The sequence below is a fragment of the Maniola hyperantus genome, chromosome 9 (assembly GCF_902806685.2).
Source record: "Maniola hyperantus chromosome 9, iAphHyp1.2, whole genome shotgun sequence".
NCBI lineage: Eukaryota > Metazoa > Arthropoda > Insecta > Lepidoptera > Nymphalidae > Maniola > Maniola hyperantus.
In genome coordinates this window covers 4,164,487-4,177,297 of record NC_048544.1, presented here as the reverse complement: position 1 = coordinate 4,177,297, position 12,811 = coordinate 4,164,487, and the positions used below count along the sequence as shown (strand labels likewise).

At 36.5% G+C, this 12,811-nt stretch overlaps 1 protein-coding gene and 1 long non-coding RNA gene across 2 annotated transcripts; one reads left to right on the top strand and one right to left on the bottom strand.

Annotated features, from left to right (window-relative positions):
* Positions 1–2,081: 2,081 nt before the first annotated feature.
* snsl (snustorr snarlik) lies at positions 2,082–8,256 on the bottom strand. The gene is made up of 5 exons (XM_034972355.2): positions 8,110–8,256; positions 6,173–6,253; positions 4,278–4,376; positions 3,358–3,446; positions 2,082–2,432 (listed from the first exon to the last, which is right to left on the bottom strand). The coding sequence occupies exons 1-5, from the start codon at positions 8,150–8,152 to the stop codon at positions 2,109–2,111; spliced, it is 636 nt and encodes a 211-aa protein (XP_034828246.1). The 5' UTR covers positions 8,153–8,256; the 3' UTR covers positions 2,082–2,108.
* A 3,384-nt stretch (positions 8,257–11,640) lies between these two features.
* LOC138402730 (uncharacterized) lies at positions 11,641–12,811 on the top strand. Its single transcript, XR_011237074.1, has 3 exons — positions 11,641–11,795; positions 12,169–12,276; positions 12,600–12,811. It is a non-coding gene; the product is annotated as an uncharacterized lncRNA (long non-coding RNA).

Genomic DNA, 12,811 nt, shown 5'->3' with positions numbered 1-12,811 from the left:
GAATCAAATAAAACCATTGCACGTGGTAGGGGCTACGGCAGAAGAGGTGGCGATTATAAAGGCTTTCTTGAATAGTAATCAAAAAGTAATTACTAGACACCCGTGACGCGACCAAAAAGCTGTGATAGCGTAGTGGTTAGGACGTCCGCCTTCTAATCGGAGATCGGGGGTTCGATCTCGGGCACGCACGTCTAACTTTTCGGAGTTATGTGCGTTTTAAGTAATTAAAGTTGGCCAGATCTCGTTTTTTATTACTTTTCCGTGAATTTTCTCTCCCCCAGTCGAGTTTTTTTGTTATTCTTATGTTTAGTCAAGGGCTAACTTGCATCTGAAAAAAAAATTCAATCTGTGAAAACTTGTCATTAGCTTTAATCTTCTTCTGTTTTTACCTATTCATTTTTTCATATTAGCTGTAAGTTTTCCTGTTAAATAAAATAAAATAAAAAATAAAATATCACTTGCTTTAACGGTGAAGGAAAATATCGTGAGGAAACCTGCATGCCTGAGAGTTCTCCATAATGTTCTCAAAGGTGTGTTAAGTCTACCAATCCGCACATGGCCAGCGTGGTAGACTATGGCCAAAACCCTTCTCACTCTGAGAGGAGACCCGTGCTCTGTAGTAGGCATTACGTTACGTGATAGGTAGGTACTTAAGTAATAGTTCAATATTGCATGGCATGAGTTAGTGGTTTGATTTCGTTTATGAATTAATTACCAAATAAGTAATATCGTTCTCAACGCAGTTCATTCAACTCACCTGGTGATAGTATTTGCTGCACATTTAAATAAATTTATTATTTAAAAAATGCTAATCAAAGTCTCTTCCGCCTACTACTTAAAGCTCACCCTTTATCTCTTAATAAATTAGTCGTAAGTGCTCATTTGACATTACGAGTAGAGATGTTGTTTTACTCAATGATACAAACATTTGTTTGTCCGTCTATTTATCTGTATTAAGCGCTCTATCTCGTTAACGCGAACTTTTTGATGTTGCTTTTTTGCTTCGTTATATCTTAAGAATGTTTATCCAACGAATACAGTGAAAGGATTTTTTGTTAAGCCTCGGTTTTAAAATTTAATCACGATTTATGTGTGTGTGAATATGATATTTTTATAAAGACAGTTTGGACGAAACGTTGATCTGTAGGTATTAGGTATCTACTTTATGCGCATTTTTCAAGCAAGCTTACTGCAATTATTATCATAATATCTTTAGGTACCTATGCGTGTGACGGTGCTTGGAGTTACTCTACGTGATCAAACCAGAAATAAGGAGATCCGTAAGAAAACCAGAGTAACCGACTCAGCGGGTTGCGAAGCTGAAGTGGCAATAGGCAGGGTACATAGTTCTAAAAACCGATAGACGTTGGGGTTCCAAAGACCTGGACTGGCAACCTCGCTCCGGAAAGTGCAGCGTTGAAAAACCCCCCATTAGATGGACGGAAGACATCAGAGAGCTGCTAGATTCAGGCGGCGCAAAAAAGTATTCCATGTCTACAGAGCCTACCTATGTCAATCTCCAGTGGTATACCCATGCAAAAAATTACGCCGAACCGTTGTTTCGTTGCGGCGTGATTGAAGGACGAACCAAAAAACCAAGAACCAAAAACACTTTTGCATTTATAATATGAGTAGTTAATTATGGGAAGTGACTAGTGGGGAATAGTGAGGTAGTGATGAGTAGTGATTAAGAAACAATCTCCTAAAAAATCAAATAGCAAATCTAAGTACAATGTATGTACTTAGATTTGCTATTTGATTTTTTAGGAGATTGTTTCTTAAGTATGTAAATAATTTTTTGAATATGTTTTTATTTTACACCTGACTCGCCTCAGCTTCAATGGGCTTACCTTGTTTATAAACTGGTTCCGATCTATTCTGGTATGAGGCTTTGGTCATGGCTAGTTACTACCCCACAGCAAAGCCATGACACCATAGCGTAGAAACCAATTAGTGGTATGGTAGGTAAGGGTTAAATATTACCTTCCAAGTTCCACTACCATCTTAAACAGCTATATCTTTATAAACCACCAAGTGAGATTGCAGTCGAGGAACAACGTTAGGTATTAAAAAACTTCATAAGTACAACTACAAACAACGCCATTTATTTAATCCAAATCAACGTTAGACAAATCTTCTGTTATCTTCTTGATCTCCGCCTCGCTTCGCTTCTTCTCCACTAATTTCTTTGCTTCTTCTTTCTTTTCCCCATATAACCTCTTCAGGCTATCCAGCACATACTGCGGCATGTGACCGGGTTTCGGCTGGTGTATCTCATACTCCCCTTTTTCGTTCTTAACTAGTTCTACCACGGAATCTTCTAGATTTATGACATCACCGGGTCTTGGAGCTGGCCTTTTCACAGGTTTTGGAGGATTTTTCATCTTCTGGGCCCAATTTTGTAAGTATTTCCCCGCATCAGTTTGAAGGAACTGTAACGGAGTAACAATAAATAGGATGATAAAAAGCGCGTGTATGTTTAGTATTCTTTTGTTTTGTGTGTGTTACTTAGTAGCGTTACTTAGTGGTGTTATATTATGTAAAGCTTAGATCTGACTCCTAAACCATAGTAAGATGTAAAATCCATACTCATATATTTTGCGAAAATAGTCTGCTAGCTTTTCACGGCCCATAATATGTTCATCCCATGTTGACAAAATTTGGTACAGAGTTCCGAGTGACTGAAGTCACGAGCATCACTTATTTTGTACAGAGATAACTACAAACTTAATTGCGTCTTGGAGACGGTTACTTAGGCATATCTGTTACTTATTATCTCGGAAAAGTTTTTGCAGGATATTTGAAAAATAAAGTTCAAAATGGATGGAAGTTCAAAAGTTAAAAAACCGGCCAAGTGCAAGTCAGGCTCGCGCAACGAGGGTTTCTTACTACAGTCGTATTTTTTCGACATTTTGCACGATAATTCAAAAACTATGATGCATAAAAATAAATAAAAATCTGTTTTAGAATGTAACGGTGAAGACCTTTCATATGATACCCCACTTAATATAGTTATCTTACTTCGAAAATTGAAAATATGTAGGTACTAATTATTAGTTCATGACCACAATTTTTTTTTGTGTGATGTAACCACAAATTCACGGTTTTAAGATTTTCCCCGAATGTCAGCTATAAGACCTACCTACCTGCCAAATTTCATGATTCTATAGGTCAACGGGAAAGAACCTACCCTGTAGGTTTCTTGATAGACCGACAGAGAGACAGACAGACAGACCGACAGACAGACAGACAGACAGACAACAAAGTGATCCTACAAGGGTTCCGTTGTTCCTTTTGAGGCACAGAACCCTAAAAAAGGTTTGCAGTTTGGTATATTGTGTTTGATTTGGGGCTTACCTTTTCTCTGTTCTTGTTTATTTTCGCTGGTGGTGACGGTGCTTGCCGTTTGCTGTTACTATTGCCACTCTTAGGGAACGGCTGCCCATCTGAAAAACATTGATTACAATTAATTAGAAATATGTACCTAAGTAGTACAGTTATTCATAAATAAGGAGTAGGACCTAGTTAGGTAAATATTGCATATAAGAGGTAAAATAGATAAATATTATACTTAATTTTCTAAAATAATACATTTATTGAATGTAGACAACTTGAGAAAATATGACACGTCAAGACTCTAGCACCGCACCGGTTAGGAAAGCAGATTATACAGAAAAGAGCAGGCAAGAAACTCAAGAAAAGCAGTTACTCTTTTCAAATTGCAAAATGTAACCAAATGTATTTCGAGTAGGTACCTATTACCTACGTATCGTCTCTATATATAAAAATGAATCGCTGAATGTGTTGCTGATCGCAAATCGAGCTCAGCTGAACCAATTTCGCTAATTCTTTTTTCGTAATATTCCTTGAAGTCCTACGGGGATAGTTATTACAGACCGAAATTTTTTAAAAAAATCCTGAAAAAGAATCGAGTGTTAGGCGGTACGAAGTTCGCCGGGTCAGCTAGTCTCTATATAATATATAAAAATGAATCGCTGAATGTGTTGCTGATCGCAAATCTCGAGAACAGCAGAACCGATTTCGCTAATTCTTTTTTCATAATATTCTTTGAAGTACGGGGATGGTTCTTATGGAGAGAAAATTTAAAAAAATGCCTGAAAAAGAATCGAGCGGTACGAAGTTCGCCGGGTCAGCTAGTTGGAGATAAAATTAAGTTTTCATTGTAGCATTTTAGAAAAACTCGTCCCTTTACTTCCACTTTGCCAAATGCCACAATATATTATCCTACGCTATAAAATCATAAAAACTATCCTCACTTAAACTCATCGTGTCAGTCTGTGGACCGAGCTCCAACAAAACTTGAACGTCAGCATGGTTGCCAAAAGCGAAGCCAAAGCCTACCCTCGAGTCTGTACCTGGAAATTAAAAAAAATCTTAAATATATAAATGCATAGGGTGACTGACTGACTGACTAACTGACTGACTGACTGATCTATTAACGCACAGCTCAAACTACTGGACGGATCGGGCTGAAATTTGGCATGCAGATAGCTATTATAACGTAGGCATCCGCTAAGAAAGGATATTTGAAAATTCAACCCCTAAGGAGGTTACGGGTTTGAAATTTGTGTAGTCCACGCGGACGAAGTCGCGAGCATAAGCTAGTATTACTATAATGAGAAAAGAAGAGAGGATGTTAAAACTCCACATATAAAAGTAACTTATACCTATTACAGGAATCGAAGCTGTTTTTAGAATACCTTCGTTGGTCTACACTAAAACAATAACTAGTTCATAAATCCGAAAGTGCTTGTGGATTTGTTGGTCAGTTAGTTTATCCTTCAATCACACCGCAACGAAGCAACGAATCGACATGATTTTTTTGAATGGATACCTAGATGGATAGATGGATACATAGATGAATACCTGGAGAGTGACATACCTTTTTTTTTATTCAGATACAAGTTAGCCCTCAATCTTGCAATCTTAGCTGATGGTAAGTGATGATGCATTCTAAGATGATAGCGGGCTAACCTGGAAGAGGTATGGCAGTTTTTATTAAACTCATACCCCTTCGGTTTCTACACGGCATCGTACCGGAACGCTAAATCGCTTGGCGGCACGGCTTTGCTGGTAGGGTGATAACTAGCCACTGCCGAAGCCTCCCACCAGACCAGACCAGAAATTTAGAAATTATAAAATTCCAAACCCCTGCCAGGAATCGAACCCGGGACCTCCCACTAATAAGACCACAGCGCTCACCACTGCGCCAGGGAGGTCGTCAAGACCTAGATTACCTAGTCATTTTTATCCCGAAAAATCTAAGATTTCTAATGGTTTTTTTAAAAACTAAATCGAAGGCTTAGTGCGTGCATAAAATCCTGCTCCTATTAGTTTTATAGTCATATCAAAAAACGAGGTTTACTTGTATTCTAGATAATAATCCAGCGCGGTAAAACCGAAGGTCGCGAAAAAGTTGTTTTAACTAACATCCTTTGTTTGAATGCGGTTCAAAACAACTTATTACGTAAAAAACATTAGCCTTTAAATTTGACCTTGACCTTGTAATATTAATATTTCATACCTACATGATAGCCTACTTAAGCGTGCATCCAATGATCACTAGATGATCTTTTTTCAGGTCTTTAACTAAACGTATGCAAAAAATCTAGTCGATCCACTGCTCCGTTGCGACATAATTGAAGGACAAACCAACAAACACATTTTCGCAATAAATAATATGGGTAGTGATATTAAGGTGACGCAGTATGCTCGACCGACTCTGTTTGCTTTTCACTTGACATTGTATGAGAAAGGTGAGGAGGCACGATAATTTTCACCGAAATCAAGGGTTCAGGAAAAATATTTTTGAGAAAAAACTACTAACTTTATGTTTGCAAAGTATACTTATTTCAACTAATGAATAAATAAACTATGTCTAATGTTAAATTTCTTTAGAATTTTCATACCCCTAATCTTATTTATTTACGCCCAAAGTGGTCATAAATTTAGTGTTAAAATAGGAATCTTTTGAGGCTCGTAACTTTAAAATCAATATTTTATTCATATATATCAATAAACCTAGATAATGACGAGATTAATCGATATAATACTTAGTTTTGAGCGAACAGTATCAAATAATGTAGTAATTACCCTCCTACGTTTGTATGAAGAAAGCACCGGCCTGAGCCCCTTTAAAGTAAATAGGTACCTTTCTTTATAGGTGGGATGTTGGAATACGCTACTGACAGCAAAGATGGCAGCTCTTCAGGAATTATAACGGCACATGCAGCTGGAAACAAAAAAAAAGCCAGTAGGTACCTATTAACTTTCACGTTATTTATTTTGATGTTGACAGTTTCACAAAATAAAATAAAATCGGTGAAGTGCGAGTCGGAATCGCGCACGAAGGATTCCGTACCATCGTAAAAGAAAACTCAAACCAGTAGGTATAGTCCACGACAGGTTGAGATGGCAATCGGGGTATGAGGCAGGGGGACGCCCCGCACACGCGCACGTCCCCCACGCTCGCCCGCACCGGGTTAGCGCGGGGGCTGCGAGGGTGTTCGGAGTGTTCCCTCCCCGATTGCCATTTCAACCTGTCGCGTACTGTATATGTATTAAAAATTTGCAATTTAATGACAGACATTATTCACCACCATCTTAGCAGCTATTTTGAAATTTTTATTAAGTACTAGATGATGCCCGCGACTTCGTCCGCGTGGATTTAGGTTTTTAAAATTCCCGTGGGAACTCTTTCTTTCTATCCGGGATAAAAAGTAGCCTATGTCCTTCCCCGGGATGCAAGCTATATCTGTACCAAATTTCGTCAAAATCAGTTGGACTGATGGGCCGTGAAAGGCTAGCAGACAGACAGACTGACAGACAGACAGACACACTTTCACATTTATAAAATTAAGTATGGATTTATTGCTATAGCGACAATAGAAATTTTCTCTAAAAATTACGGTTCACGAGATACAGCCCGCTGACAGACGGACGGACGGATGGATGGACAACGGAGGCTTAGTAACTAGTAAAGTACTACGGGTCCCGTTGGCACCCTGACGTACGGAACGCTAAAAATACCCGTTTTTTTGCAATATCCTATCACATAACGGGTTCCCAGTAAGTAGATATGTAATTAAAATTAATGTCAGTGGGTTAAGGTGAGGTGGACGCGCTCACGTAACTTTTAAGAAAACTTTATTTACTTAGGTAAGTACTTATTTTCAAGATAACTTTGCTTTGCACACCTTACTTAGTAATTGTCCTTCGATTTTATTACTAGTTATGTCACAGTGAAAAAACTATTTTTTAGAAAACCTCTAGGATCTTACTGGCCATCCTAGATCCGTATTTATATAATCTACGGATTAATCCATACTAATATTATAAATGCGAAAGTGTGTCTGTCTGTCTGCTAGCTTTTCACGGCCCATCCGTTCAACCGATATTAATGATATAAACAGAGATAGCTTGCAACCTGGGGAAGGACATAGGCTACTTGTCATCCCGGACAATCAAAGAGTTCCCACGGGATTTTTAAAAACGTAAATCAACGCGGACGAAGTCGCGGGCATCCTCTAGTTTCTAATATTTTTTTGACAATAATAATGCTATGCTATAAAGCGGTGGTAGCCTAGTGGTTAAGACGTCTGCCTTCTTTTCGGGAAGTCAGGGGTTCGATCCCGGGCACGCACCACTAACTTTTCAGAGCTATGTGCGTTTTAAAACAAGTAAATATCACTTGCTTTAACGGTGAAGGAAAACATCATGAGGAAACTCTGCATGCCTGAGAGTTTTCCATGTTCTCAGAGGTGTGTGAAGTCTAGCAATCCGCATTGGGCCAGCGTGACAGACTATGGCCTAAACCCTTCTCAGTCTGAGAGGATACCCGGCTCAGTAGTGGGCCGGTTAAGGGTCCGATCATAAATAATGCTATTCAGCGATATTTTTGTTACAAACTTACGCTTTGCAGTTTAAATATTAAGTAGATAAGTATAACTACTAGCAAAAAATAATCTTTTTTTTTTAAATGCCTACTTTGCTAAACGAAAGATACATAAGTACTTAATTCGTTTAGAATCTAGACTAAGCGCCTAGATTAGCTTAAAACTAGACACCTTATGGTTGTAGAGAACTCACCGAAAGAAAGTAAGAAACAGGAAATAACCAGTTGAATTTCCATATTGAATATTTCAATACAAAAAGTTTTACTATGAACACATTTTCACAACACTCGCACTTAGCTTTTTAGCAAAAATTAAAAACAAACTGTCATCGACGAGATTTGCCGCCAAACTGACCGCGCATGTATGACAAAACTTTCACTATTGCGACAAGGTTTTATCTAATGTAAAAACCTATTAAATTTCGACTCTATTACATAACATTTGGGTCGACATTCTTTTATAATGAATCATGCTTTAATCCCTTTTGATTGTCATCGGCTATTCCATAAGTTCGAAACTCTAAATCCCGAAGTGCAAATAAGGATTTTATTACAATCAATTTAAACCTTAATGCATTACTCTTTGGTTTATTTTCAGTTGCATACACATATAAAATGCACTCTTCATGTGTGCGTATCCATTCACTACTCGAACCATGATTGTATTGTAAAGCAAAATTAATTTAGTTTAAGCTTTGAGTTATTATGTTAAGGAACATTATTGATTGCGTTAATGATTGTCTTAGGATGTTCTGTCACGACATTTTCCACCACTTTCATATTTGTGAAACCAAGAGTGGTGGACGTATTTCAACTAGCTAGAAAGGTTACACACTAATTCAATATTATAAGAGACAAAATGGCACAATACGACACGGTGTCTCCGTGTCTGTTCATCAAAAGTAATTCTAGTCTCCTATTTCCGCGTAATTTTAAAGAAAGAAGATTTGTAATATTTATCTTACCGGTATAATTAAGTATATAAAAAGTTATCTAGCTCTCAGTTTAAAATGTAGTGCTTACTCACTACTTCAATCATAATGACTAATGACTTCTATATAGTACTTATACATAGAAGTCATTGCATATGACTTTACATTGGCTTTATTTTTCTCAAGCATCGATAGTGATTTACGAGAAGGCCCATGCACAGATAAACTTATTTCTGTAGGCATTGCTAATGCTGAGCCAAGGGTAGGCCAAGGTCTTTTTTATAATAGAAATAGAAATAATTTTTATTCAAATAAACTTTTACAAGAACTTTTAATGCTCAAAAATGCATCTCTGGAAATGGTTTGGAATGTCTTTCCTACCGAGAAAAACCTTGTTTTCTTAAGAGTAAAAAAAAATAAAGGGCCATTAGCATATTTCTATTCTATTCAGTCAACCTCAGTCAACATTGCACTCTCTATAATGGTATTCACCTCACATTTACTGTCCGTTTATCGTAACTTGATACGTGAGTAATATGTTGGCACCATTGCTTTGTTTGCTTTATTCCTTAAAATTTAGGGTTTATTATTGTGTGATTTGCAATGGTGCCAACATATTACTCACGCGTCAAGTTACGATGAACGGACCATAGGTCATAAGTTCAATTATAGAGCAGCAGACATTAATTAGTCGTTAAAAAACATTGATATAAAATGCCTAACAATTAGAGGAACATACAACACTTGTCCGACCGCCGACGATTAGCGACACACAAGTTGAGCTAAAAACTAGAAACGAGTTGGCGATCAACTAGAATCTATTGTATAGCTGTGATAGTTTCGCTGGGCTTTGAGCGAATGTCCGAGTTTGAAGGGCTCGTACCGATCGTCGAGATATAGGCACATACATATTTTTAATTCGTATGCGAACTGCTTGAGTATTTTAATCGCTAAAACCGCGAGTTTGCGCTGATAGCTCTTGTCGCTGCGACAAACTAGTGGTGAGCAGTTTATATATAGAAATCTTTATTGCACACACATAATTTATACAGGAAAATCTTACAAGAGCTTTTTGCTTTTTTTTAGTTTCAACTACTTAATGCAGAAACCATGATTCACATATTAAGTTTATTTTATTTTCCTTAAAATATTTAATGTGTCCTACGAGTCTTTGTTTTTTGAAATAAACTTCTATTTCTTTATATGTGAGAGGTTCGTTAAATGCCGTAACAATGTATGATAAATGATAATACATAGTCTATGCGTGCGAAAACGTGCATTATGTGTTGATTAATTACCTTTATATACCTTTGAAGGTAATCAATGTGAGAATAGCCAGGACAATACCAAACTTAAATAATAGCTAAAAATCTCACCATTAGGAATCTATCCTTCATAGATGACAGTTTAACTTTACCATTAAAATAAAATAAAATAAATTTGAAAGCTTTTAGTTGTTCGTGGTATAAAAATGGCGCGTAAAATAGTTTTCATTTCTGTTATCATTTTGATTTTGTACTGTAAGTATATCTTTTTATCATTAAATAATAAGTATTATGTGTATAATTTGTTTATCTTATACTCATACTTATACAGAATACAGGATATTTTATGTGAGATATTCTGATTTTATCCTGGATCAGCATATTAAATTAATATTGTTCTTTGCCTGAAAGAGATCACTTTAGTGATAACATCACTCTTTGTTTTACTATATTATATTTTCGGTCGTTTATTCTATAAGGTAAGCAATAAATGGCGTGTTTTTTAATTACTACCCGTAAATAAATAAAAACACGCCATTTATTGGTCAGTTAAGTTAAATTAAGCTTTAAAAAGTTGAAAAAGGTAAAGTTTTTAAAAGTTAATAATGAAATAATTTTCTTTAAAATTTCGACCACTGGAGACATTTACGTAAAGAATCTCCTATCTATTTAAAGACCTATCTATTTAAAGACTAGGTATCTAATTGCTTAGGGAAAAAATCAATGAATATTCTATCCATCCAACACAACATTACTATTGGCTTATCATTTTCTACAAAAAGAGTCGTGATAACCGTTAGATAGAGTCGACGTCCTCGTGCCTCCTACTTGGGAGGTACAGGTTCGATCCCGGGTTAACTTTTGGACTTTGGTATGTGCGTTTTAAGCAATCAAATATCACTTGCTTTAACGGTAAAGCTGAAAACACGTAAGGAAATCTGCATGCCTGAGAGTTCTCCATAATTTTCCCAAAGTGTGTGATGTCTGCTCATCCACACTTGGTCAGCGTGGCTGAATCCTTCTCATTTTAAGAGAATTTTTGTGCTCAGTAGGTACTGAGTTGATGATGGTGTGATCATGATGATGGTGATGATGATGATGATGAAAATGATGTTCAACATTTTTATGTCACCGAAACCGCGAATAAAAAAAAACGTAAACCCACGCATCACGCATGTCCACACACTATGCCAAGGTTATTTGCAATCTAGCCATTGCTACATTGTAAAAATTATGTTAAGTTACCAAACCCTGTTTTCTAAATTAAGAAAATGGTGTTAAGTTACAAAATCCATACTTATATTTTATGCATAATGGTGAAAGTAACTCTGCTTGTCTGTTACATTCTCATGTCTCAACCGCTGAACCGATCTTGATGAAATTTCAAACACAGGTAGGTGAAGTCAGATATACCTAGGACACTTTATTTCACAAAATCAAAATTTTTGAAAAACTAAAATACTCGGACAAACGCGATGTTTAGATATACAAAGAAAAGACTTCAACGCGCACGAAGCTGCCACAGATTTTAATATGAAACCGAAATTTTTCGAATAAAGATCTCCCAATATCTAATCATATTTTTTCCAGGCTCTCCCAGCTGTTGTTTTTTCCTGGTTATACCTGAAGATGTTGCTATGGGTTTCACTACATACTACGGATTTGCTCCGCGTATATTTAAAGGTTAGAAAAGATGTTGATCTACGAAGGTACCTATCTACTAGTTAATTTTTCTAAATACCTAATAAACATTTACTTGAATAATAATCTATAATCGTCTTTAATGTGCTTTTGATGCTACTTCTTTTTAGTCCAGTCAATAGGTAAGGTATTAACTTTACTAATAACCTGCCTAGATAGAAGAAAGAAAGAACTCTTGTGTTATGTTGGGTTTAAAAAAAAGCTCTAAAGGTCTAGGTAAGGTATATATTTACCTAGACCTTTTGTGCTATCTCGTTCACGATTTTCTATAGTTCTATACGGACAATGATGGCAATCTCTATCAAAGGTGAATAGGTCTACTTGCTACTCACTTCAGTTACATTTTTACATTCAGGAAATGATCATCGAGTTGGATTCGGTTTCCGGTTTGGTGAGCACGCTGATCTTCAGATTCTATACGAGTTCGGTCCCCAGACGTCGACCGCTCCTCTAATAGCTAAGGGTTTGTATGAAAAAATATTATATTAATATGTACATTTCTAAAAATAAAAACTTGTTGGCTTTAATCGTTCAGAAAATTATTTCCAGTCTACCCGTCGTAATGTGCCATGTTTAAATTAAAAAGACAAAAATGCCCGAACTGCCTTTGATAAAAAAATATCTGATGTCCCTACCTATCCATGAATTTTTGAATTACCTACAAGACTAATTATTTAGAACTTAGAATGATAGTTTAGAAAGTTATCTTTTGTGCTTAGATAAATAGTATAGTACGATATCCATAGTAGGTATCTCGGATTAAAACTATTGGTATTTTATTTGCAGTCGTACCAGGAACCCGTTCAGCACCGCAAAGACGCCGCACCATACACCGTCCTTTCCTGGAACTATTAATCAGAGCTGGCTTGCTCAAGGGACCTTCGTATCAGTACAATATTGTCCATGAAATTAAAACGAAAGATGAACCTCGATAATATCACTACCCATATAAATGTGAAAGTGTGTTTCACCTTTTGTCCTTCAATCACGTCACAACA